Source organism: Lithobates pipiens, unplaced genomic scaffold (genome assembly GCF_037356315.1).
Source record: "Lithobates pipiens isolate NorthernLeopardFrog02 unplaced genomic scaffold, aLitPip1_a1.2 Scaffold_18, whole genome shotgun sequence".
NCBI classification, from domain to species: domain Eukaryota; kingdom Metazoa; phylum Chordata; class Amphibia; order Anura; family Ranidae; genus Lithobates; species Lithobates pipiens.
In genome coordinates this window covers 634,379,000-634,405,909 of record NW_027507758.1, presented here as the reverse complement: position 1 = coordinate 634,405,909, position 26,910 = coordinate 634,379,000, and the positions used below count along the sequence as shown (strand labels likewise).

General features: G+C 48.3%; 2 protein-coding genes across 2 annotated transcripts in view; both read left to right on the top strand.

Annotated features, from left to right (window-relative positions):
- LOC143989539 (uncharacterized) overlaps nt 1–26,910 on the top strand; it is a 427,264-nt gene that overhangs the window by 321,355 nt on the left and 78,999 nt on the right. The gene's annotated exons all lie outside the window — the stretch shown is intronic.
- Nucleotides 498–25,841, top strand: LOC143989987 (uncharacterized). The gene is made up of 10 exons (XM_077490229.1): nt 498–1,130; nt 5,987–6,085; nt 15,964–16,087; nt 16,204–16,301; nt 16,391–16,612; nt 16,692–16,898; nt 21,878–22,019; nt 23,911–24,079; nt 24,969–25,098; nt 25,155–25,841. The coding sequence occupies exons 1-10, from the start codon at nt 498–500 to the stop codon at nt 25,674–25,676; spliced, it is 2,346 nt and encodes a 781-aa protein (XP_077346355.1). The 3' UTR covers nt 25,677–25,841.

Below are 26,910 nucleotides of genomic sequence, written 5' to 3'. Positions count from 1 at the left end.
CAGAACACAATGGGGGGGCGGGGCATCTGCAGCTAGCTATTCCCAGAAGTGGGTGCAGATACCTGGATTATACAGGTATCTCCACCCCCTCCCCAGAATGGTGCCAATTATGGCACCGGAGGGAGGGAGGGTTCTGATGAGTGGAACTTCCACTTTAGCGTGGAGGTCCGCTTTAATATGGGAAAAAGGTGTCTCCTCCACTGATTTCTCACCAATCCTTGTTTCCCTTAAAAAACCCAATTATCATTTGGACAAAAAGTGAGGTGAAATCTTCTGAACAGGGGCACAGACAGCAAAACAAATGTTACAGGGGTGATAACCCTTCCCCTATGTTTTCCAAAAAGCTTTAAACAGGCATTCCCAATTAGAGGAAATACATTTTACTCAGCACCAGGCTGAACTTTATTAGCGGCATTTTATTTGCTAGACTATAGCTCAGCAAGTGTTGCTTTTATTTTAGTGCCTCTGCTTTTGTGCTTAGGACTATGCCTCTCAAAATGGCAGGTGCAAACACCTTAAAAAAGGTACCTAAAGCATCACTCCCAGACGCTGAGAATTCTAATCATGCCTCCACATTGTCATCTTCACCTGAAGTACCAGAAGTGGCTAGCCAGGGTGAGCCATTGGGACCAGTGGCTGTTGCAGCTGCTTCTAACATCTTAGCCTCTGTATACGTGACTGAAGATGCCTTTTCCTCCGCCCTGCTGGGGCTAGAGGAGAGACTAGCGGCTTTAATCGCATCTTCCATCCAAATGGATAGGAAGCGTGGTAGAACCCCTTCCCTCATCTTAGACCCTTTATCAAGGGAACAGTGGGTGGAGGATGATGTATTACCCTCAGGGGATCAGGAGGAAAGACAATCCAATGATTCCCCTTCTGAGGAGTCAACGGGGGAAGAACCCTTTTCAGCCTCGCAATCTGAGAAATTGCTGGTACTGTCTATTACAGAAATGGTCCGTTCCACTTTCAAGCTGCCTTTAACTGAGTCAGCCGAAAGTTTGCCATCCATGCATTACTGGAACAGCTCATTTATGCTGAATGGGATCATCAGATTCTCAGTACTTTATCCCATGGATGAGAAATTCACCAAAATATGGTTTGTACCAGCAGTTGACGCTGCTATATCCAGTGTGAGCAAAAGTCTAACTTGTCTAGTAGACAATGCTCAAATGCTTAAGGATCCAACAGATAAAAGATTGGAATTCCTGTTAAAATCCTCCTTTTTGTTTGGCAGGTGCAGTTACTCAGCCCGCAGTCGCTGCAATAGGCATCTGTCAATCCCTGAAGGACCAGTTTAAACAGGGCCTTAAAGAGGAAGTAAAGGCAAAAAATAAAAATAAAAAATACACCCTGCAAGGCAAAGGCATAATGAGCTAGTATGCATCTCATCGGGAATCGATGATTTTAACATGTAAAAAAAACAAAACGCTTGACTCGGCTTAGAATAATAGATTTGGCAAAAAAATCCACTTATAGGAGCTCTGTGCCCTCTTGGTGAATTTTTTGCAAAGTTCCAAACTTGTAGAAGCTCTATGTCCCCTTTCTTGAAAATAGCAACCCACCTGGCTGCCTTGTAACCTGTCCAAACACATGGGATTGGGTTTAGCTGGTGGCACCGTCCCTGGAAAGCTTGCTGGATATTGCATCTGGCAGCCCCCTCCGTTTTAGGCCCTGGGGGTGTAGAGGTGCTCACTGTCCCTGGAATCCTGCTGCTTTTGGGAACTCTTTTTGAGAACTGCTCTTCAGGCCTGGATATATATATATATATATATATATATATATATATATATATATATATATATATATATATCCATATATAAAGTTTTCAGGGGTTTCAAACTGGCGGCCCTCCAGCTGTTGCGAAACTACACGTCCCATGAGGCATTGCGAGGCTGATAGTTGCAAGCATGACTCCCAAAGGCAGAGGCATGATGGGACTTGGAGTTCCGCAACAGCTGGAGGGCCACCAGTTTGAGATCCCTGTCTAGGTCAGGGGGAGGATCCAGTGGGGGAACGGGGCAATTGCCCCCTCAGAGAATGCGGGTCAGTGAGTGGGCGGGCGGCTCTACGGGTGAGAGCACGGGCGGGTCCGTGGACAGCGTAATATGAAGGCGAAGGGATCTCACCGCTCCAGGAGCACACATGCAGGCTGTAGACTGTTCTCTTCGGCTGGGAAGCCACAGGTGCTGGCTATTACCACTAGCAACAGATGAAAAAAAAAAAGCTCTGGACTGCCGCACTCTTCAGAAAACCACTTTCTTTTATATGGATAATCACATCACAGCTCAACAAACACAGCGAACAAAGAAAAATTGCTTATGTTTCGCACTAGCTGTAGTGCTTAATCATATGAGCTAGTCATCTAGTGCGAAATTTCAGCAATTCTTCCTTGTTGACTGCTTTTGTTGAGCTGTGATGTGATTTTCCAATAAAAGAAAGTGGTTTTCTGAAGAGTGCGGCAGTCCAGAGCTTGTTTTTCGTCTGTTGCTGGTCCGCGGGTGGCTCCGTGGTTGAGAGCGCGGGCTGGTCCGCGGATGAGAGCGTGGGTGGCTCCGTGGGTGAAAGCGCGGGCAGCTCTGCGGGTGAGAGTGAGGGCGACTCCGTGGGCAGGGGTGACATCATCTCTCACCGCTCTGACCTGCATCCCTGCAGTTCTGCCCTCACTGTGCAGGCAGCCGCAGAGAGAAAACATCATCTCTCTGCTGCCTGACTGGTAATCTTCTGCCTGACTCTGGGACGCAGCAAGAGACCACTGTAGCAGACAAGTGACAATCTGCATCTGGTGACAGGCGACGTGGCAAGTGACAATCCGCAATGTGTGGCAGGTGACGTGGCAAGTGACACACTCAGGGCTCCCACTGATTCTGCATTATGGTGAGTTGAACTGTTTCATTTTATATAACTGTAGATCTGACCCCCGAAGGAGCGGCTAGTTTTATTGGGCTTACCGTTACCTTCTTGACCTTGTGTGCTTCTAGGCGTTTCCCGAGGTAGATGGCCCAAAGAACTGCAGAAACTGACACTGGATCCACTTTTGGGATTTTTATTTGACAATAAGTAGACAGAACAGTCTAGGTTGGGTAGGAAGTTCAGGTACTCTTGGAACTCTTGGAACTGCAAAAGATAAGAAGTCTCTCACTATAGAATTCCAGAGAGCTACCACTCACAACAACTGGATTCTCACAGCTACCGGATAGACCTCCTCTCACTAGGCCTAGCAGCCCATAGAGTGTTTAAGTAAAATAAAGTCTCTGCCATAGACTTGAATGTAACTGAAGGATGTAGATAAATTTAGAGAGCTATCATACGGTACCAGTATCTCGCAGCCGGTCCGGCGATACCGTATGAGTGTACATCCATTTAGTGTCTTTCAACTGAGCCTCCAGGCTCCTTCTGAGAAGCCAGCCTTATGCATGGCCTTCTCCCGAAGAGTCCTCCCCTGGTTGCTTCCTCAGTTGCTGGGCCTCTCCACAGATGAGACGGCACTGGACCACCTTTGAATCCTCCTCCCAGTTACTTTGCCTCGGGATAGTCAGCCCCGAGACTTGGAATTGGATGGATCCGCACCCCAGGCCATGAGGGCTGGTCAGGAGGATCAGGACCAAACAGACAGAAAAGATCTTCTGGACCGGAACCCAGAAACACGTGATGTCAGTACCTTAAGTACCCTCTCCCAAAATGCACAGAAAGATGACACTCCCAATGGGCTGGTTCCGAGAAAGAATGGTACTCAATACGCCCTATTAGATTGCGTTCTCACACTTGCCAGTGCTGACAGCGACACCTGTGGCCAAGCAGAATCCAGTGCAATCCAACTGGACTGGTACTGAAACCATAATTTGGTATAATTAACCCCAAAACCCAACTGTGGTTTTAGGAATTTTAAATAGAAAAAAAAAACACATAGCGCTTGCTCTTCAGGAGCCGGCGCTACATAACAATGTAATAATAGAAATAATGCTCTTCAATCATCCTGACACCATAACAACCATGGTGCCATAATGATTGAAGCGCCAACACCAGCCATTTCTCCGCTAAATTGCCCCCAAAAAAACGTATATTCTGGCAGTGCCCCTCCCAAGACTAGACTCTGGATCCGCCCCTGGTCTAGGTGCTCAAAATAATATTCTCTGCAGATCTACTGCTTCTACTTTACACCTACTTCACTGATCTTATGGTGTTTATCAATAAATGAAGTAATCTGATCCATGTGCAAATTCATATACAACATAAAGTGCTTTGTGCTCAAGATGCTGTTCCCTGCAGATCCACTGCTTCCACTTTCCACCTACTTCTTTAATCTTATAATATTTGCTGCTGTATTAAATAAACTAAAAATCTGTGAAAATTCATGTAATCATTCAATATTTTGTACTCAATATAGTGTTCGCTGCAAGTCCACTGCTTCCACTTTAAATCTACTTCAACAAATTTATTTTGAAAAAAAAAAATCCACCAACCAATGAAAAGTTGATAAGGTGTAAAGTTCTCGGTGCTCCAAACTGTGGCAGCTGTAGTGTAGCCACGCCTTCTTCCCCCTCTTACACACGTGATGGTGAGGGCGCCCCCTTAGTGGTGCTTCCCCACTCACCAGAGCAATATGGCAATATATACACAGAACTCCGCCTCTTCATACACGTTCAGAGCTCCGCTCTTCATACACGCTCAGGGCTCCGCCTCTTCATACACATAGCTCCGCCTCTTCATACACACTCAGGGCTCCGCCTCTTCACACTCAGAGCTCCACCTCTTCATACACACTCAGAGCTCCGCCTCTTCATACACACTCAGAGCTCCGCCTCTTCATACACACTCAGGGCTCCGCCTCTTCACACTCAGAGCTCCACCTCTTCATACACACTCAGAGCTCCGCCTCTTCATACACACTCAGAGCTCCGCCTCTTCATACACACTCAAAGCTCCGCCTCTTCATACATGCTCAGAGCTCCGCCTCTTCAAACATGCTCAGAGCTCCGCCTCTTCAAACACGCTCAGAGCTCCTCCTCTTCATACACGCTCAGCGCTCCTCCTCTTCATACACACTCAGAGCTCCGCCTCTTTATACACACTCAGAGCTCCGCCTCTTCATACACTCTAAGAGCTCCTCCTCTTCATACACACTCAGAGCTCTGCCTCTTCATACACATTCAGGGCTCCTCCTCTTCATTCACATTCAGAGCTCCGCCTCTTCATACACACTCAGGGCTCCTCCTCTTTGTACACATTCAGAGTTCCGCCTCCTCATACACACTCAGAGCTCCGCCTCTTCATACACACTCAGAGCTCCTCCTCTTCATACACACTCAGGGCTCCACCTCTTCATACACACTCAGAGCTCTGCCTTTTCATACACACTCAGAGCTCCTCCTCTTCATACACACTCAGAGCTCCGCCTCTTCATACACACTCAGAGCTCCGCCTCTTCATACACACTCAGAGCTCCTCCTCTTCATACACACTCAGAGCTTCTCCTCTTCATACACACTAAGAGCTCCGTCTCTTCATACACACTCAGAGCTCCGCCTCTTCATACACATTCAGGGCTCCTCCTCTTCATACACATTCAGAGCTCCGCCTCTTCATACACACTCAGGGCTCCTCCTCTTCATACACATTCAGAGCTCCGCCTCTTCATACACACTCAGGGCTCCTCCTCTTCATACACATTCAGAGTTCCGCCTCTTCATACACACTCAGAACTCCGCCTCTTCATACACACTCAGAGCTCCTCCTCTTCATACACACTCAGAGCTCCGCCTCTTCAGCTCAGGCATGTTCTCATACTCCACGTGCAGAGCCCGACAGGCAGTGAGACATTGCCCAATCTCTGCAGCCACGCATAGTGCACGTGGATCATGCGAACACGCCTGAGCTCATCCTTAAAATACACACACACACACCACAAGGCCGTGTTCACACTATGAGAAGTTTCTTGGGGCTGCAGTTCCTCTGAGCTCCACAAGGTGGTGCTATCACCTCTACCCAGACAGGAAGTCTCTATGGAAGACAGGAAGTGAGGTCAGACAGGAAGCTCCATTTGGAAGGACTTAGAGAGAAGACACTGCTGGATTTGGCGGCAGAGGAGGTAATATGTAGATTAACCCCTACAGGGGGATCAGTTGATGATGAATATATCTTTCTTCAGAATCTGGCCATACATGGTTCAGTTTTATCGTTCATCCAGCAGGATAAGAGGAAAACACTGAAGTGATTCCCCCATCCACACATTGGAGGGGGGAATCCTCCCCCCAGCACTATTGTATAACTGTACTGTATAATAAAAAGTGCTAATTTGAATGGCTAATATGCAAGATACTGTCCTAAAAAGGGTTTGGGGACCTGGCTCCTGCCCCAGGGGACATGGGTCAATGCCTAAAATGTTTTGAAAAACAGCTGTTTTGGCGGGAGCACTGATTTTAATGACGATTAAAGTGAAAAAAAAGTGAAATTTTCTTTAAAATATCGTGCCTGGGGGGTGTCTGTAGTATGCCTGTGAAGTGTTTCCCGTGTGTTTCCCGTGTTTAGAACAGTCCCTGCACAAAATGACATTTTAACTGAAAAAAAGTCATTTAAAACTGCTTGCGGTTTTAATGTTATATCTAGTTCCGGCAATATGGATGAAAATCATTGAGAAAAATGGCATGGGTAGCCCTCCCTGCCCATTACCAGCCTATTTGGGTCTTGTACGCATATTAAGGGGAACCCCGTACCCATATTAAAAAAAGGAAATGCGTGGTGCCACCGGGCCCTATATACTCAGAACAGCAGTATACAGGCGGTGCAAACAAGACAGGGACTGTGTAGGTTTGTTGTGTTAAGTAGAATCTGTAATTTTGAACTGGTACATTTTTAACCAATTCCCGACCGCCGCACGACGATGTACGTCGACAGAATGGCACGGGCAGGCATAAGGGCTTACATGTACGTCCTTGCCCCCGCCCGGTGCCTGCGGCGGTCGGTATTCGTTCGGGAGCGATCCCGGATGAGGGGACGGCCATTCATTCATGGCCACCCCCTCGCGATCGCTCCCGACGAATAGAAATCCTTCGTCACATCACTTCCTCTCCTGTAATGTAAACACAGGCAGAGGAAGTGATGTATTCTCTCCTCCGTGTCGGTATTTTTCGTTCCGGCACCGAGGAGAGAGGATCGGTGAGTTGCACCAACACGACACTTCACAGTAGAACATGCCAGGCACACTCACACCCCCCCTTTACCCCCCGATCACCCCCCCAATTACCCCTGCCCCCCAGTCACAGTGACACGAATGTCATTTTTTTTTTCTTTTTTTTGCATTGGTGTCATTTGTGACTGTAATAACTGTTAGGGCAGTTAGGGTTAGCCCCCTTTAGTTCTAATGTACCCCCCTAACCCCCCCAATAAAGGTTTAACCCCGTGATCACCCCCCGTCGCCAGTGTCACTAAGGCTGGGTTCACATTGCAGCGGTTTATGAGAACGAATGTGATTCGCACCGCACTGCAGTGCAAATCACATCCGATCTCTGCGATTCGAGTTCAGCCATACAGATAGTATGGCTGAATTCGCATTGCACCCGCCGCAAACTCGCACGGGACCCTTTTTTTGGTCCGCAGCAGAATCGGATCGCATGGGTGTTCACACCATGCGATCCGAGTTTGCAGATCGCACTGCGATATGCGAACTGATCTGGGGGTGTCATTAACATTTCACTGACACTCCCAGCAGTTCGCATAGGGCAGTGTGAACTGCCGCCGGGAGGCATGTGATGCGGGAACCCGCCGCGGATTCGTGGCGTTCCCGCATCGCTCCAGTGTGAACCCAGCCTAATAAGCGATCGTTTTTCTGATCGCTGTATTAGTGTCACAGGTGACGCTAGTTAGGCAGGTAGGTATTTAGGTTCGCCGCAGCTTTTTATAGCGCCAGGGACCCCCATATACTACCGCATAAAGCCCCCTGATTGCCCCCTAGTTAACCCTTTCACCAGTGATCACCATATAACTGTTACAGGTGACGCTGGTTGGTTAGTTATTTTTTTATAGTTTCAGGGCACCCGCCATTTATTACCTAGTCTCACTAGTGTACCCCTAAATTTAGGGGTGTCTACTTTCCAAAATGGGGTCATTTGGGGGGGGGGGTTTGTGCCATCTTGGCATTTTATGGCCTTCAAAACTGTAACGCCCTTAGAAAGCCTGAAGGCGGTGCTTGGTTTTCGGGGCCCCGTACGCGGCTAGGCTCCCAAAAAGTCCCACATATGTGGTATCCCCGTACTCAGGAGAAGCAGCAGAATTTATTTTGGAGTGTCATTTCACATATGCCCATGGCATGCGTGAGCAATATATCATTTAGTGACAACTTTGTGAAAAAAAAAAAAAAAGTTTGTAATTTTCCCGCAACTTGTGGCAAAATATAAAATATTCCATGGACTCAACATGCCTCTCAGCAAATAGCTTGGGGTGTCTACTTTCTAAAATGGGGTCATTTGTGGGGGTTTTGTGCCATCTTGGCATTTTATGGCCTTCAAAACTGTAATAGGTAGTGAGGAGTGAAGTCAAATATTTACGCCCTTAGAAAACCTGAAGGCGGTTCTTGGTTTTCGGGGCCCCGTACGCGGCTAGGCTCCCAAAAAGTCCCACATATGTGGTATCCCCGTACTCAGAAGAAGCAGCAGAATTTATTTTGGGGTGTCATTTCACATATGCCCATAGCATGTGTGAGCAATATATCATTTAGTGACAACTTTGTGTAAAAAAAAAATAAAAATTATTTTTTTGTCATTATTCAATCGCTTGAGGCAAAAAAATAAAATATTCAATGGGCTCAACATGCCACTTATCAATTTCCTTAGGGGGTCTACTTTCCAAAATGGGGTCATTTGGGGGGGTTTTGTACTGCCCTGCCATTTTAGCACCTCAAGAAATGAGATAGGCAGTCGTAAACTAAAAGCTGCGTAAATTCCAGAAAACGTACCTTAGTTTGTAGATGTGACAACTTTTGCGCAAACCAATAAATATACAATTATTGACTTTTTTTTTACCAAAGACATGTGGCTGAATACATTTTGGCCTAAATGTATGACTAAAATTGAGTTTATTGGATTTTTCTAATAACAAAAAGTAGAAAATATCATTTTTTTTCAAAATTTGCGGTCTTTTTACGTTTATATCGCAAAAAATAAAAATCGCAGAGGCAATCAAATACCATCAAAAGAAAGCTCTATTTGTGGGAAGAAAAGGACGCAAATTTTGTTTGGGTACAACATTGCATGACCGCGCAATTACCAGTTAAAGCAGCGCAGTGCCAAATTGTAAAAAGACCTCTGGTCATTTACCAGCAAAATGGTCCGGTCTGAAAGTGGTTAAAGTGTAGCTCCAGTCAAAAAAATCTATTTTTAAGCTTTTTGGAAAACATAGGGAAGGATTATCACCCCTGTATAATTTGTTTTGCCGTCCATCTTTTTTCATCTCATTTCCTGTTGTCTCCTTCCGTTTGCAAGTAGGAGATGTTTGTAAGTTGGATGTTTGAAAGTAGGGGCCTGCCCTATATGCTCTGCAGAAATGGCGGAAAAAAAAGTGTTGGTGTTGCCACAACATTGTAAGCCCTCAAAGTGACTCTTGGTGGGCGCTGGGGCGCCCTGCTGTGAACGATTATATCAAGAATTGTAATTACATGCCATTGTTGAACAGTGGTAGAAAAATTGGGCCTTTGGTGGTTGTGGTAGTGGTGCTGGTGCCACAACACTGTAAGTCCTCACAGTTGCTCTTGGTGGGCGCAGGAACGGGCCCTGCTGTGAAATATTATATCAAGAATTATAATTACATGCCCCTGTTAAACAGGGGCTGAAAAATTGGGCCTTAGGCACTGGTGCTGGTGCCACGACACTGCAACCTCTCCCAGATACTCTATTTGTAGTGCAGGAATGAGCCTTGCTGCAAAACATTGCATCAAAAATTGTAATTAAACGCCCCTGTTAAACAGGGGCTGAAAAATTGGGCTGGTGGCACTGGTGCTGGTGCCACGACACTGCAACCTCTCCCATATACTATAGTTGTGGTGCAGGAATGAGCCCTGCTGCAAAGCATTGCATCAAAAATTGTAATTAAACGCCACTGTTAAACAGGGGCTTAAAAATTGGGCTGGTGGCATCACCCATAACCAAAAATGTTCTTCCAAGATATCAGCGGAGGAGGAAGAGGATAGTCAGTCAACATAACAGGACAGTCACTCAGCATCAGCATAGGCAGTCTTAAAGGGGTGTGATATTTCAAAAAAAAATTATTCGGTTACATCAGCTTCAGGTGCTTGGTAGCTGTGGGTGATCCAAGACTGATTCATCTTTATGAAGGTCAGTCGATCAACCGAGTCGGTGGACAGGCGCACCCTGTGATCGGTAACAAAGCCACCAGCAGCACTGAAGGTGCGTTCCGAAAGAACGCTGGATGCAGGACAAGCCAGTAGCTCAATTGCATACTGTGCAAGCTCTGGCCAGTGATCCATCCTCAAGACCCAGTAAGCCAGAGGATTTTCGGTGGGAAAGTCTGACCTTGCCCCTAGGTATTCCTGCACCATGTAAATCAGACGCTGGCAATGGTTGCTGGAACCGATCATACCTTGGGGCTGCGGACTAAAAAATTGTCTGAACGCATCGGTGAGATTACCACCTTCTCCACCGCTCCTTCTGACCAATGCCTCAGCAACACCTTGTCCAGGACCAGGAGTTTGTAACCTCCCAGTCTCTGGGAACGCGTTGCACAGACCTTTCTGCAAGGCCTCCCGGAGATGTCTCATCCTCTGCTCCCTCTGCGATGGCAAGATAAGGTCGGCAACCTTACCCTTGTACCGTGGATCAAGGAGAGTGGCCAGCCAGTAATGGTCCCTCTCCTTGATCCGAAGAATACGAGGATCCTTCCGCAGGCTTTGCAGGATCAGGGAGGCCATGCAGCGTAGGTTAGCTGAGGCATTCGGTCCGGAGTCCTCTGGGTCAATAAGGACAACATGATCCGCAGCTACCTCCTCCCAGCCACGTACAAGTCCACAGGTTTCTTGGGACTGTAAATCATCCCTACAAGACTGCTGCTGCTGCTGATGCTGAGTGCCAGCCTCCACCTCCATGCTGACACAATCATCCTCCTCGTCCTCGTCCTCTTCCTGTGTGATGGGTGGGACAGCAGGAACACTGTCTGGATAAAGGGGGCCTTGAGAGGCAAGGAAGTCATCCTCTTCCTGCCTCTGTTCTGCCTCAAGTGCCCTGTCCATTATTCCACGCAGCGTATGCTCCAAGAGGTGGACAAGAGGTACAGTGTCACTGATGCATGCACTGTCACTGCTCACCGTCCTTGTGGCCTCCTCAAACGGTGACAGTACAGTGCATGCATCCCTGATCATGCCCCACTGGCTGGTGAGAAAAAACCGAGCTCCCCTGACCCTGTCCTGGTGCCGTAGTCGCACAGGTACTCATTGATGGCCCTCTGCTGCATGTGCAGCCGCTGCAGCATGGCCAACGTTAAGTTCCACCTGGTGGGCATGTCACATATAAGGCTGTTCTTGGGCAAGTTCAACTCCTTTTGGAGCTCAGCCAGCGGAGCACAGGCATTAAATGAACGGCGGAAATGCACACAGACTTTCCTGGCCTGCTTCAGGACATCCTGTAAGCCCGGGTACCTGCCCAAAAACCGCTGCACCACCAGGTTAAGGACGTGAGCCACACAGGGCACATGGGTCAGTTGTCCCTGTCGGAGGGCGGAGAGGAGGTTGGTGCCATTGTCGTAAACCACCAATCCTGGCTTAAGCTGGCATGGCGTCAACCACATCTCGGCCTGCCCCTGCAGAGCTGACAAAATATCTGCCCCAGTGTGGCTCCTGTCCCCCAAACAAACCAGCGCAAGCATGGCATGGCATCGTTTTGCCTGCGTACTTGCGTAGCCCCTTGAACACCTACGGAGCACCGCTGGTTCCGAGGACAGAGCACTGGAAGAGGCCATGTTGAAAGAAGAAGAGGAGGGGGTGGAGGAGAGAGGTGTGTCACAACCAGTAGTAGCATTTTGGAGGCATGGTGGCGGAACAACCTCCAACACTACTGCACCTTGTCTTGCATCCTTCCCAGCTACCAGAAGAGTGACCCAATGGGCCATGAAAGACAGGTAACGTCCCTGTCCATGCCTGCTGGACCATGAGTCAGCAGTAATATGCACCTTACCGCTGACTGCCCTGTCCAGCAAGGCAAGGACATTGCCTTCCACATGCCAGTAGAGAGCCAGAATCACCTTCCGTGAGAAAAAGTGGCGTTTGGGGACCTGCCACTGAGCAACCGCACATTCCACAAACTCACGGAAGGGGGCCGAGTCTAGCAAAGGTAGCAGTTGAAGTGCTAGCAAATTAGCCAAGCTAGCATTCAACCGCTGGGCATGTGAATGGCTGGGAGTGAACTTCTTTCTACAGCCCAGCAGGTGGGGCATGGAAATTTGCCTGCTACAATCGGACGTGGGTGTACTGCTAGCAGAGTGCCCGCAAGCACTTGGCTGTGACACACCTAATTCTACACCTTCATTCCTCTCAGCACAGGTTTCAGAGAGGACTGAAGGTCTAGTTGGGTTGGAGATCCCAGCTGATGAGGAGCAAGGAGAGGTCCGCTTTGTTCTTTGGTTTGGGTGTTTGAGGTACGCTTGCCAACGAGCTTTATGGCAGGTCAACATATGTCTGGTCAAGCATGTGGTGCCCAAGCAGCTGATGTTTTGGCCACAAGAGATACGCTTGAGACATATGTTGCAAATAGCAGCGGTGCAATCTGATGCACTCGTCTCAAAAAAGGCCCACACCAAAGAACTTTTAGAATAACGCGCAGAGGCAGCGCCCTGCACAGGCGGAGCTCTGCGGTGTGATTCAGTCGGTGTGCTGCCCCCCGAGGGCATCCTGCCTCATTGGAGATGTGCCTCCTCCTCTCTCCTACCAGGCACCCATGTGGAGCCAGTGCCGTCATCATCCCCTACCTCTTCATCACTGGAGCAAACCTGGCAGTATGCTGCAGCTTGTGGAACATGACTGCTAGATTACTGTCCTTCTTGAGCATCCCCTCTCTCTGCGCTAATGCTACTGCCTTCCTCTAGCTGAGTATCATCATCAGAGCCTACAAAACACTGGGCATCCTCCTGGAGCATGTACCCAACACTGTGCTCAAACAATTCGGGGGACTCCTCAGGAGGACGCGGTAGGCCTAGAGAAGGAGTCACTGATGAGGACATTGAGACGAGGGAAGAGGATGCGTTGGCAGCTGCTTTGCCAGTACCCTGAGCCTGGGTGAGAGAGGATGAGGAGGATAAAGAGGGCTTGGTCATCCACTCTACCAAGTCTTCGACATGATGTGACTCAACAAGTCCAGCTGCCAAAAATAAGGACAAGCGTGTCCCATGGCCATGTGCTGATGACGATGCACCGCATCCACGACCAGCACTGTTGTCTCTAGACACAGAGCCTGCTTGCCCTCTTTTATTGGCTCGTGCCTGTCTGTCTCTCCTTGTTGGCCTTCCAGACATGGTAATGGCCTGCAGGGAGATGGGAAAACCAGCAATTGGGTAGTTTATATTGTGCTGGAGGCACAAAACACCCACTAACTCCTGCAGATGCATTTATTATAGAACACCAGCAATAAAGGGCAGATACAGGTGTATATTGTGCTGTGCTGGAGGCACACAACACCCACTAACTCCTGCAGATGCCTTTATTATAGAACACCAGCAATAAAGGGTAGATATAGGTGTATACTGTGCTGTGCTGGAGGCACACAACACCAACTAACTCCTGCAGATGGCTCAATTAGAGAAGAGCAATATAGGTAGCTACAGGTGTATACTGTGCTGGAGGCACACAACACAAACTAACTCCTGCAGATGGCTCAGTTAGAGAAGAGCAACAATGGGTAGATAGAGGTGTATTCTGCGGTGCTGGCACACAGATAACACCCAGTCACCCACTAACTACTGCAGATGGCTCAATTAGAGAACAGCAACAATGGGTAGATACAGGTGTATTCTGCAGTGCTGGCACACAGACAACACCCAGTTGCCCACTAACTCCTGCAGATAGCTCAATTAGAGAACAGCAACAATGGGTAGATACAGGTGTATTCTGCAGTGCTGGCACACAGACAACACCCAGTTGTCCACTAACTATGGCAGATGGCTCAATTAGAGAACAGCAACAATGGCTAGATACAGGTTTATTCTGTGGTGCTGGCACACAGACAACACCCAGTTGCCCACTAACTACTGCAGATGGCAGATGGCTCAATTGGAGAACAGCAACCATGGCTAGATACAGGTGTATTCTGCAGTGCTGGCACACAGACAACACCCAGTTGCCCACTAACTACTGCAGATGGCTCAATTAGAGAACAGCAACAATGGCTAGATACAGGTGTATTCTGCAGTGCTGGCACACAGACAACACCTAGTTGCCCACTAGCTACTGCAGATGGCAGATGGCTCAATTAGAGAACACTCAGAACAGCAATGAAGGGTAGATACAGATGTATTGTGTGGTGAAGGCACACACACAACATCCACTAACTGCTGCAGACGCCGGAACACTACACAAGGCCGCCGCGCTGGCGGCCTTATATAGTGTGGGGCGTGTACTACAGAGCCTGAGCTATAATTGGCCACAGGCATTCTGCCTATGGCCAATCATGGCTCTCCTCGCTGCCGGCGCTGTGATTGGCCAAGCATGCGGGGTCACAGTGCATGCTTGGCCAATCATGAGCCAGCAATGCACTGCGATGGCGCAGTGCATTGTGAGCCGTGAGCGCCACGCAAATTTTTAAGCGAACAGCCCACGGAGTTCTGGCTTCGGGCGAACATGCGTTCGACTCGAACACCAAGCTCATCCCTAGTCACCATAAGTGACTTCCTCCCCTCCCCCTCGTCTCCTTCATTATGTAAGTCATGTTGAGATCATCTCCCATTGGCTGAGCAATATTCTCATGTGTCTCTGAGCTCCTTCTTGCTATTCCGCGTCCTGCCTGTTGTTTCCTTGGATTGATTTTCTGTGTAGTGACCCCGGCTTCATCTCTTGGATGCGCTCGTCTGTTGCTTGTCCTGACCTTTATCCTGATTCCTGGATCTCCTCCTCATCTCTCCTCCATATCCTCTTACACAGCTTTTCTCCACACCTGCAGTGATCCTGGGAGGTGGGAACTTGGCACCAGCACTCAGCAAAATCCATCCCCACCATTAGCTCTGGAGAAAATTGTCTTCTATTTACACTCCGTTCCTCCGCACATCACCTGATATCACATGAGATCTTACTTTCACACATTCCTGACACATTTCTGTATGGTAAAGGTCAAAGTTCACTCTTCAGTTTAGGAGAGGAAGGACACACCCAGGAACAATGATTTGGTTTCCATCGGAGCCTCATATAGAGGACCCCTCAAATCTCCCCTTCCAAATGTCCCTCCATCCAGAGTCTATATGTCCTATGACATCACACTGACCTCACAGCTCCTCCTCCCAATGTCCCTCCATCTGGCTTTTTTTCTGATGCTCTTAGGATGTGGTCGGACCCATGGCATTCTCATTAGCAAAGTAGTAATGTTGGTCCTGCATTGTATATAATGACTTCAGAATAACGGCAACAAGCTTTTAACCTACGGAGTTTGGGGGTCCTGTGTGGGTAATTTATACCTCAGTATAAATAATACCTTTATTAAAATGGAGACCTGAATGGTGAGGTGAGTAGGTTTCTGAGAATATAATTTGATTTGCTCTTTGTGTTCAGATCTAGAGTTTTCCTCCTGTGAAGTCTGGAGATCATATGACATCACATTGCCTCCACCTCCCTCCCTGATAGAATAGAGAAATACAAAGAAGATTCTAGAAGTCACCAGAGAGATGATGGAGGAGAGGTGAGGAGGATTCTGGGAATTCTGGGACATTATCCAGTAACAGACAAGGGATGTGTCTGGATGGTGACTGTATCATTGTGTGTGTCAGGTTCCTATGAGGTGTCAGGATGTCACTGTCTATTTCTCCATGGAGGAGTGGGAGTATTTAGAAGGACACAAGGATCTCTACAAGGACGTCATGATGGACAATCAGCCGCCCCTCACATCACCGGGTAAGAGGAGACTTTATTGTAAAGGAGAGAGCAGTACGGAGGCTCCACCTAGATCCCCCATCATCTGATAAACACATAGAAACAATGTATTCAGTCAGTGTGTGTGTTTCCTACAGATGGATCCAGTAATGGGAACCCACCAGAGAGATGTCCCCGTCCTCTGTATTCCCGGGATTCCACACAGGAAGGTCACACCATCCCTCATCATCATCAGGTAGATGAGGAACAATCACTGATAATATCATTAGGATCTGTACATTATGTGCATTGTTACCATTGATGTCATTTTTATTATATATTCAGAGTGGAAACCTGAGAGATTCTAAAATTGAAGTTAAAGAAGAGATAAAAGAGGAGGATGATGAGGATGGGGTGATGGAGGAGTCTCTAAAAGAACACGAAGATCTGTACCAGGACACCATGGTGGAGTCATCCAGCTACAGAAACCCACCAGAGAGATGTCCCCGTCCTCTGTATTCCCGGGATTCCACACAGGAAGGTCACACCATCCCCCACCATCATCAGGTAGATGATTGACAATTATTGTTAGCTATTATTTATACACAGCATGTTTATTACAATGAATGTTTTATTACATATTCAGAGTGGAAAACTCGGGGATGATCATATTGATGTTAAAGAAGAGTATAAGGAGGAGGATGAGGAGTATGGAGTGATGGAGGAGTTTTCAGAAGGACACAAGGATATGATGGAGCCACCTAATACCAGGAACCCACCAGAGAGATGTCCCCGTCCTCTGTATTCCCGGGATTCCACACAGGAAGATCACACCATCCCTCACTATTACAAGGTTGGTAGGATAGATCATCTAGAACATGAACTTGAGTAGACAAGGGGATTTATTTACTTAAAGAAGAAGTAAACCCTCTCTAATAAAAAAAAAAAAAACACCCTGCAGGACAATGGCATAATGAGCTAGTATAGATCGATGTCCCCAAGGCGACTCGTCCACCTTCTCTGTCGCCGCCATGATACCCGGAGTGACTTCCAGGTATCGCTGCTCCAGCGCTGTGACTGGCTGGAGCAGCGATGACGTCACTCCGGCGCATGCGCCCAGGAGGCGTCAGTGACGGCATGATCCCCTTCACTAATGGCACACTCAGTGCCTCTGCCATTTGTCTATGGCGCGGTGCCTGTCTTTAAGAAAATATCTCCTTAAGCGTGTAGGCTTACCTGTAATCTAGGTAATCTAGGCTTACATGTAGGTTAAAGTGGTCTGTAAGGGTTTACAACCACTTTAAGGTAAATCCACTGTGCACTACAGGCAAACTTGGAAGTGCAGTCGTTGTAGATCTGAGGGGAACATAAAAAAAACAGCATTTTTGCTTGCACGTGACTGGATGATAGAAATCAGCAGAGCTTCCCCTCATTTCAGATCTTCCCCCTCAGAGCTACAGCGACTGCACTTCCAAGTGCGCTTGTAGTGCGTAGTGGATTTTCCTTTAGTGAATCAACACCAATGTGTAGATTTTTTTTAATGTGATGTTGCAATAATAAAGATTATTTCCCTTTTGTTCATTGACGGACACAGCTCCAGTAATTTTGACTGTAGGGTTATTACGCCACCTTCATGAGAGGACTAGTCAGAACATGTAATACATGTGAAAAACAGAACTTTACAGTTCCGCCCAGGGGGTGGTCCCTCTGGTAATGACCCCTCAGCCTGCCTCCTGCAGCTCAGTTTTTTTTCTGCCTAGTGAAGGAGAAGGACCTAGACTCCCCCGGGACCATTGGTTTTGGGATTTTTTTTTTCTGGATTTTTGCCTTTTGCGCAAGATTTTAAGATCCTGTGATCTGCTATCAACAGCCGGCTGGGTGAAAGGCTGGATAATATGGATCCTTGTAGTCTCCCAGCCTAGTCATCGAGCGTGAGCAGGTCCTAGCTATGCGCTGGGTCGCCACGACATGCCCCTAAGGCTTCAGGGGCGGCCAGTGAGCGCAACGCTCCGGGGCACACATATGACCAGACTACCGATGTCTTTGTTACAGTGTACCGTGGCCAACAGCCACCCTGTACTTCTTGAATGTGGGTCTGTGATGGGATATCCCCAGCTCGTCCAGATGGTAAGTACAGCTCTTCCTGCCTCGGCGGGTTTGAACAGCTGGGCATTCCCTGGGAGGTCGATTAGGGGGTCTCTCTTCTCCCTTTCCTCTCCCTGTCCCTAATTTCCTCTGTGGGGGATGCTGCATGACTGAGATACTGAACGGTTTGTGTACCTGAGCCAGGGCTCCTCCGGAGGGCTCTGATCCTGGATTGGGGGCTGCGCTGGTTGTCTGTGGTCTCTCTTCTGGTGTCTGTGGGCTCTGCATGTGCTGCCGCCATAGTGCTGTCTGCCTCCATTATCTCTGTTCATTCTATGTGTACAGTTACTTTTAGCGGCGCAGCACTCGGTTGGGCGGTGAGTCCTGCGGTGGGGGCCCCTCAGTCTGCAGCAGCTAGGAGGGTGGGACTGAGCACCTGTCCTAAGTCCCCAAGGGTGGCAGACAGGGTGGGTCAGCATGGCTTCAGAAACTGGTGTTTCTTCCCGAACTCCCTGCAATTGCAAATAGTGCAGTGCCTTTGGACGCTTTGTAGGCAGTCCTTGAAACGTTCGTTGCCAAGGTGGAGGCGGTGTGCGGGCGCAAAGGTGGTAAAAGATTCCCCCTGCCCCCCCCCGTCCTCCGGGGAGAGTTCTGACTCAGATTCGGGCCCCGCAGTGACTTGCAGCCCCTGCTCTGATGTGTCAGAGGACACCGAACAGGACCGATCGGACAGTGAGCATGGGTCCCCGTCCGGGTCCGCGCAAGACAAATCGCTAGTTGGAGCACTTATCACAGTTGTGCGTGATACCCTGAAAATTCAGGATACAGCAGGATCCTCTGCTGAAGTAGCGGTCCCTTTTGGGTCCCGTAAGCCAGCCCGTACACCTAAGGTGTTTCCGTATCTGACTTATTTCGATATGTTCATATACAAGGAATGGGGAAGTCCGCAATGAACCTTCGAGGTCCCAAAAAGAATGGGGGTGCATTACCCCTTTGAAGAGAGCCTTCTTAAAAAAATGGTCGGCTCCTCCGGTCATGGATGATCCCGGTAGAGGGGACTCCTGCATTTAAGAACCCTACCGACAGGAAGGCAGAGGCAGTGGCCTGTTCCTTGTTTACGGTAGTGGGGTCAGCGATACGACCAGTTCTGGCCACAGCATTTGTGTCGCAGACACTTACTGAGTGGGCAAAACTTTTGCACCGCCAGTTGGAGAAGCAGCAGGCCTCTCCTGTCTGCGTAGAACTGGCAGACCAGTTATTGCAAGGTCTTAAGTACATCTGTGATGCGGCCCTGGATACGCTTCCCTTGCTCTCCAGGTCATCAGTGTCAGCAGTGGTGCTGCGGCGCCTGTCGCTGGATGACATTATTAAGAATGTCACAGGTGGGAAGAGCACCTTGCTCCCACAGTCCAGGAAGAGTAAGGAGGCATGCTGCAGGCAAGAGCCCTCATTTTCCTCTCAAAAGAGGCTTTTTCGTCCGCCCAGGACTTTGGCAAAATGTTCCCAGTCCGACAGGGCGACCTCTGAAGGACAGAAGCGTCCCTGGCCTTGCAAGCTCGGGTGGGGGGGTCGCCTTTGGGAGTTTGTAGCCCGGTGGTTCCTCTCTTGGCCACCAAACAGATTCTTTCCCTCCAGCATACCTTTACTCCCGGCTCGCCGGGAGGCCCTGTTGGGGGCAGTTAGGGACCTGTTAAGCCGCAGGGTGATAGTGCCTGTTCCGGAAACGGAAAGGTTTCAGGGGTTCTACTCCAATCTGTTTGTAGTCCCCAAAAAGGAAGGGGTACGTCCATTCTTGGACCTGAAATCCCTCAATTGCTTTGTGAAAGTCCAGAGGTTCAGAATGGAATCAGTTCGCTCTGTAGTTGCTGCTCTCCATCAGGGGGACTCCCTGGCATCTCTGGATATCCAGGACGCGTACCTGCACATACCCATATGCCTCAGGCATCAGAGGTTTCTGCGATTTGCAGTAGGGGTAGACCACTACCAGTTTGTGGCTCTCCCTTTTGGCTTGGCTTCAGCACCCCGAGTCTTTACCAATGTATTGGCTCCAATTTTGGCGTTATTGTGACAACGCGGGATCGCAATCGTGGGTTACATAGACGATCTCCTCCTGAGAGCATCTTCCGCCTCCAAATTAGAGGATGTGGCAGTCACCATGCAAACCCTGCAGGAATTTTGATGGCTGTTGAACCTCAAAAAGTCGGTGCTTGTGCCGACTCAGCGCCTGGAGTGCCTAGGCTTACTGCTGGACTCCGTGGAAGCGAGAGGGATTCTCCCTTCAGACAAACTGCAGACTCTCACGGCCTTCGAGGCAGTACCGTACACCCAATTTCACACCAGAGTCTTGCAGAAGGAGATTTTGACAAAATGGGACAAATCTCCATTATCCCTGGATCGTCAGATTTGGATGAGCCAGTTAGTCAAGGACTCCCTGCTCTGGTGGCTGAGATCTCCGGCACTTCGGTCCGGGAAGTCGTTCCTACCTCTGCATTGGACGGTGATCACAACGGACGCCAGCCTGACCAGCTGGGGTGGAGTACTGGGAGCCTCTGATCGGGGGAAGAATCCAAGTTGCCGATCAATGTGTTCAAACTCCAAGCAATCAGGCTATGCCTCTCCACATGGTCGATGAGACTAAGAAGGCGTTCGATCAGGATCCAATTAGACAACGCCATGGGGTGGCATATGTCAACCATCAAGGAGGAACAAGAAGCTCGTCTGCAGCACTGGAGGTCACTCACATCCTTCGGTGGGCAGAACGGCATCTACCGGCCCTGTCGGCCATTTACATCCCGGGAGTAGAAAGGCAGGCAGACGATCTAAGTCACCAGATGCTGGACCCAGGAGAGTGGTCATTGCATTTGGAGGAGTTCAGGCTTCTGTGCCTGTGGTGGGGCACACCTCCTGGCCTCTCGGCTCAATCGGAAGGTGCCGAAGTTCGTATCCAGGACAAGAGATCCTTGGGCGGAAGTGTCAGATGCATTAGTGGCTCCATGGGATCAGTACCGACTGATCTACACCTTTCCTCTGCTAAAACTGTTACCATGTCTGCTCCACAGATTCCAGTGATTCTGATTGCCTCAGATTGGCCTCGGCGTCCTCGTACGCCGACTTAGTACGCCTGGTAGCGGACGCTCCCTGGCGGCTACCGATGCGAGAAGACCTTCTGTCTCAAGGTCCGATTCTCCATCCTGCTTTACCGTCGCTGGTTTTAACGGCATGGCTGTTGAAAGCCAGGTGCTAAGGAACCAAGGCCTGTCTGACGCTGTGATTTCAACTATGTTGAGGGCGCGGAAGTCTTCATCTTTGCTGTTCCCAACCCTCGTTATGACACTGCTTGGGGACGTCCCTATGGTCAAGATTACTGGAGATGTGTCCGTCAATGAACTTCAGAGAAAATAGGATTTTTGTACTCCCCGTAAAATCCTTTTGTCTGAAGTTCATTAACGGACACAGCACCTTCCCCTCCTATGGTTTACCTTATACTACTTGTTGACGTACTGAGCTGCAGGAAGCAGGCTGAGGGGTTATTACCAGAGGGACCAACCCCTGGGCGGAACTGTAAGTTCTGTTGTTCTTCACATCTATTACATGTTCTGTCTAGTCCTCTCCTGAAGGTGGCGGAATAACCCTACTGTCAAGATTACTGGAGCTGTGCCCGTCAATGAACTTCAGAGAAAAGGATTTTACCAGTACAAAAATCCTATTATCTTATAGTTGATATTCTCTCTCATTTTCTTGATTTAGAGTGGAGATCCAATCGATATAGAATTTGAGGTTAAAGCAGAAGAAGAAGAGAGGTATGTGAGGGATGATCAGCAGTCTATGGAGGAGGATGGAATAACGGGGACATTTATAAAGGAGGACACTCCTACAGAGATCAGCACAGGTGGGTCATTAACACTAAATACATTCCTCCACCCATACTGCTCACTGATTGGTCCAAAGTAGGGCAAGGACTGGGTGATATCAGCCTGTAATCCCCTGGTCACTTTCCTGAGCTGTGTTGCCCGTCCTGTATTCCTGTATTTCTCTCGGATAATCTTCCTTCTCTGTGCTGCAGACACAATTTATATATCTGGACTGGATTTATGAAGATTCTGGGGTTCATCTGACAGCAAAATATTGATTTTCACCATAGGTGTTACTAGACCTGGGGTATGTGCTTTGGGTCTTCTGGCAAGATCTCTGACAGAACAATTCTCCCAGGGTTACTTGCTCTGCTGTCTGCTGGCTGTGTCGGGTGGAGGGATATGTCTGTATAGTCTCAGACCCAAGTCACTGAGTGCAGTCTCAGGAGATGGGAGGCAGCGGTGTGGGACCTCTGCAACTTGTCTCATGTAAACATTTCATCTTCCACTGATTACAGAATACCAATATTACGAGTCCGGAACCCTGCACTGTATACTGTACATTACATAATTCTGATACTATAAAATCCTATTTGTTGTATCTTATATAATAAGTTGTACATTACATAGTCCTGACTACTTTTGCACACATTTCTTACCAGCTGGACATTTTATATTTGATGATTTGATTGGAGCACAGACTTTTACATGGTGATAATAATGTGATAACGTCCTCAAACTCTGGAACCTTAAACAGAAAGTGATAATGAGGGAGGAGTCAATAACCCAATGATGGGGGTCTTCAGGATCAGTCCAGTCTTCATCTTGGTTGTTCTCCCCCCATCCTCACTCTCTGACCTCTGGTGAGGCTCAGCCCCGCTGTTATTCATGACTAAATCATGGACTAAATAAGGAAGTGCAGGACTTCTTGTGTTGGGAAGATGGCAATGAGTGATAGAGGGGGGAGGGGACACTCGTCCTATAATCCCCTCATCACTGTCACTCCTATAAAAGACAGTTCTCATAGTTTCCTCACTCCATGAATAAAGAAATTAACTGGTAGGAGATTCAGAGATGTTGGGCTGAAACAAATAATCAATTATGAAAACTGTTGTCAACTATTTTCAGAAACAATTAGTTGGTCAGTCGATTAATTGGCCTGCATACAGAATGCATTATTTCTTTACATATCAGAAAATACAGCTCAGTACACCATCCATACATGTCAGTAAATGCCTGAGAACTTGAATGTGTGAGGAGCAAGGCCTCATGGGTCATGTAGTCCTGGGCAAGAGAAGGAAGCAAATGATTCTAAGGCCTCGTGCACACGGACGTTTTTACAGCTGCTTTTTTGAGCGTTTTTTGCAGCTTAAAAATACCTGTCCATGTGAGTCTATGGCTTCATGCTCACCTAGGCATTTTTAAGCTGTAAAAAAAAAAGCCAGGACCAGTACGTTCCGTGACGCTGCACTAGAGCTGTAAAAATGTGCACAAACGCGGCACCAGCGTTTTTGAGCTCCGGCGTTTTTTTGCTGCTAAAAAGTTGATTGGACACTGTAATCTCTGTGAAAACAGGAAATTCCTCTCTGGACATTAGATTACCCAAGAGTCCTTTGCACAGCCATGTGACTGTGGGTAGGTGAGAAGAGACCAAGAAGATGGCAAGTGCTGTGTCACAAGTTGACCCAATAAATGCTATTCAGGCCCATCCTGAACTGTGGGATGTGGCACATCTACTACATGGAGACCACATCAGAAAAGTAAAAGCATGGGAGGGTATAAGTGTTGCTATTACCCCTGGCTGGGAAGACATGAGACATGGAGAAAGAAAGGAAATAAGTAAGTCTATTTTCCTTGAATGCATGATCTGTTTGCGTGTAATGTAAATGAAGATTGTATATTAAACCCTTGTTTTCCACATTATTTTAGGCAAAACTTTACAGCGCCACTGGAAATCACTACGCGACCCTGTCAGGAGGGACCTGACGGACGAAGACAAGGCAGCATGTAGTGGAGCACCAGCGCCTGCCAAAAGACCTCATGTCTATCACAATAATTTGCTGTTCTTACGGCAAAATATGATGGACAACACCAGACCGTAAGTTTTTTTTTTTTTATCTATTTGCCTATTTACATTGCTTTTCAGGTGGTATGTTCCATGGCTATTGTAACCGCTTGTCGACCGCCGCATGTACATATACATCGGCAGAATGGCACGGCTGCGCAAATGGGTGTACCTTTGAATTTGCCACCGTGGCGGCTCATGTTTGGCGGCGCAAGCTCCGTGAGTCCGACTGCGGGTCCCGCGGACTGTATGTCCGTGGGGACACCGGCGATCGTCTCGCGGAGAGGAAGAGGTTAACTCCATTCACTGCCAGTGTCGTTTTTACAGTAATCAGTGCAATTTAATTGCACTGATCGATGTAAAAATGACAGTGGTCCCAAAAATGTGTTAAAATTGTCAGATGTGTCCGCCTTAATGTCGCAGTCATGATAAAAATTGCAGATCGCCGTTATTATTAATAAAAATGCCATAAAACTATCCCCTATTTTGTAGATGCTATAACTTTTGGCCAATCTATAAACGATTATTGCGTTTTGTTTTTGTCTTTGTTTTTTTTACAAAAAATATGTATAAGAATACGTCCCGGCCTAAACTGAGGAAAAAAATGTTTTTTTATATATTTTTTGGCGATATTTATTCTATCGAAAAGTAAAAAATATTGCTTTATTTACAAAATTTACGCTCTTTTTTTTTATAGCGCAAAAAATAAAAACTGCAGAGGTGATCAAATGCCACCTAAAGAAAGCTCTATTTGAGGGGGGGGAAACAGGAAGTAAATTTTGTTTAGGAGCCATGTCGCACGGCCACACAATTGTCAGTTAAAGCGATGCAGTGCCAGAAAGCAAAAAGTACTCTGGTCTTTGGCCAGCTAAATGGTCCGGGGCTGAAGTGGTTACGTTTATTAATTTTGTATTGTCTGCAGGACAACTTCTAAACTTAGACAAAGAGAGGTGGCTGCAGAAGAGGCAGAAGTTGAAAGACCCACCCGTCCTATGGTGAGCACTGGATCTCCACATGCACTGAGTGAGGGAGGTGTTCAGTGCACAGATGAGGTAACTGCTTATGTCTGTCTGTCCATGTCAATGTAAACATTTTTGTTCTTTTTTAGGAATCAAGGGCCTTGGAATCTGCGTCGACTGGAAGTCAACAATGTCGAAAGGAGCGCAGTCGTGGCGGTGTTCGTGGGCGTGGTCGTCAGACGAGGGGCGGCTTCAATATGGAGGCAGATGACAGAGTGCTAGCACTGCTGCAGGAAGTGCTGCAGGAGAGGCGCAGTATGGATGTGTTTTTGGATGTCAGCAACCCACGCGCCTGCTTCTGCCGCAGCCTATACCACATCCTAGAGGACATTGGGGGAGACCAAGAGAAGAATTGTATGGATCGCATTTATGGTATTGCTGCGCAATTCCGACAAGCAAAACTAAGTGGTGGGCCACCTCCATGCAATCCATATAATGTTTCTCGTAATCCCCCCCCAATGGCCCCCGGGACCTCAGCAGTGCTAGCACCCCCCTCTCAATATCAGCCCCCTCCTCAACGCCAACCACCACCTATCCCGTCCCAGACCTCATTCTACACCCCACACTCCTACGGTGATTTTTCACCTTCCACCTCCCATTTTATTCCCTAATATCCTGTACCCCGCTACCAGCAGGATTTTTTGCATGATCGCCAACCCCGAGCATTACCCTGTAATCCCCACATGCCCATGGTGAGCAAGCATCCACCACCGCCTATCACCAGTTGTGATCCCAAACCTTTTATTTTTGTTAAATAAATATCTTTTTTGACTGAAAATAAATTTGTTCAATTTGTGTTTTTTTTATGATGCACAACAGCACTCCTTTGCATTATGCTTGCCCCGAAGGCAGAGTGCAAAGGACTTTTCTTGATCATACATCACGGGACACAGGAGCTTCATTACATAGTGGGTTATATAGGCACCTCTGGTGATTGGACACTGGCTAACCCCCAATTAAGGAGAATTCCTCCCCTATATAACCCCTCCCATATGGGAGGCACCTCAGTTTTTTCGCCAGTGTCTAAGGTGGTTGGTCGCGTAAATCATGTGCTATGAAGAAAGCTCTATGCAGGTCCCTGCGAGGGCCTAAGGGCTATGATAACCGGATCCATATCTCGGGCCGATATTTGACTCCCAAGATTATATGGTACCCGGGCCTCGTCATCCGAAGAAATTAGGTTTTGCCTGTAAGTCCTCTCCTTTTGGAAGACTGGGCTCTGGGAAAACCAGACTTGGTGTACTATTTACCGTATATACTCGAGTATAGGCCGACCCGAATATAAGCCGAGGCCCCCAATTTACCCCCAAAAAACTGGAAAACTTATTGACTCGTGTATAAGCCGAGGGTGAGACATGGCTGTCCATCCCTGTGTGTCCGTCCATCCCTGTGTGTGTGTCCGTCCATCCATCCCTGTGTGTGTGTCCATCCATCCATCCATCCCTGTGTGTCCGTCCATCCATCCCTGTGTGTGTATCCATCCATCCCTGTGTGTGTGTGTGTGTGTGTGTGTGTGTGTGTGTATTCATCCGTCCATCCATCCCTGTGTGTCCGTCCATCCATCCCTGTGTGTGTATCCATCCATCCCTGTGTGTGTGTGTGTGTGTGTGTGTGTGTGTCCGTGCAGCCTTGTGTGTGTGTCCAGCCTACCTGTGTCCCAAGCCTCCGTCCCGAGCCGCCGTCGTCCCGAGCCTCCTCTGTCCCGTGCCTCCTCTGTCCCGTGCCTTCCGGTGTCCCGTGCCTTCCGGTGTCCCGTGCCTCCTCCGTCCCGTGCCTCCTCCGTCCCGTGTCGTGCCAATGGATCGCCGCTCTTCTCGGCGGCCATTCTACGATTCAAAAGCTGCG

Bases quoted from the DNA above. Each gene is read 5' to 3' on its own strand.
- LOC143989987 (XM_077490229.1), top strand. From the start codon at position 498: ATGGCAGGTGCAAACACCTTAAAAAAGGTACCTAAAGCATCACTCCCA. The intron at 16,899-21,877 runs GTTGGTAGGATA...TTCTTGATTTAG, and splicing joins CCATCCCTCACTATTACAAG to AGTGGAGATCCAATCGATAT. The intron at 25,099-25,154 runs GTAACTGCTTAT...GTTCTTTTTTAG, and splicing joins GTGTTCAGTGCACAGATGAG to GAATCAAGGGCCTTGGAATC.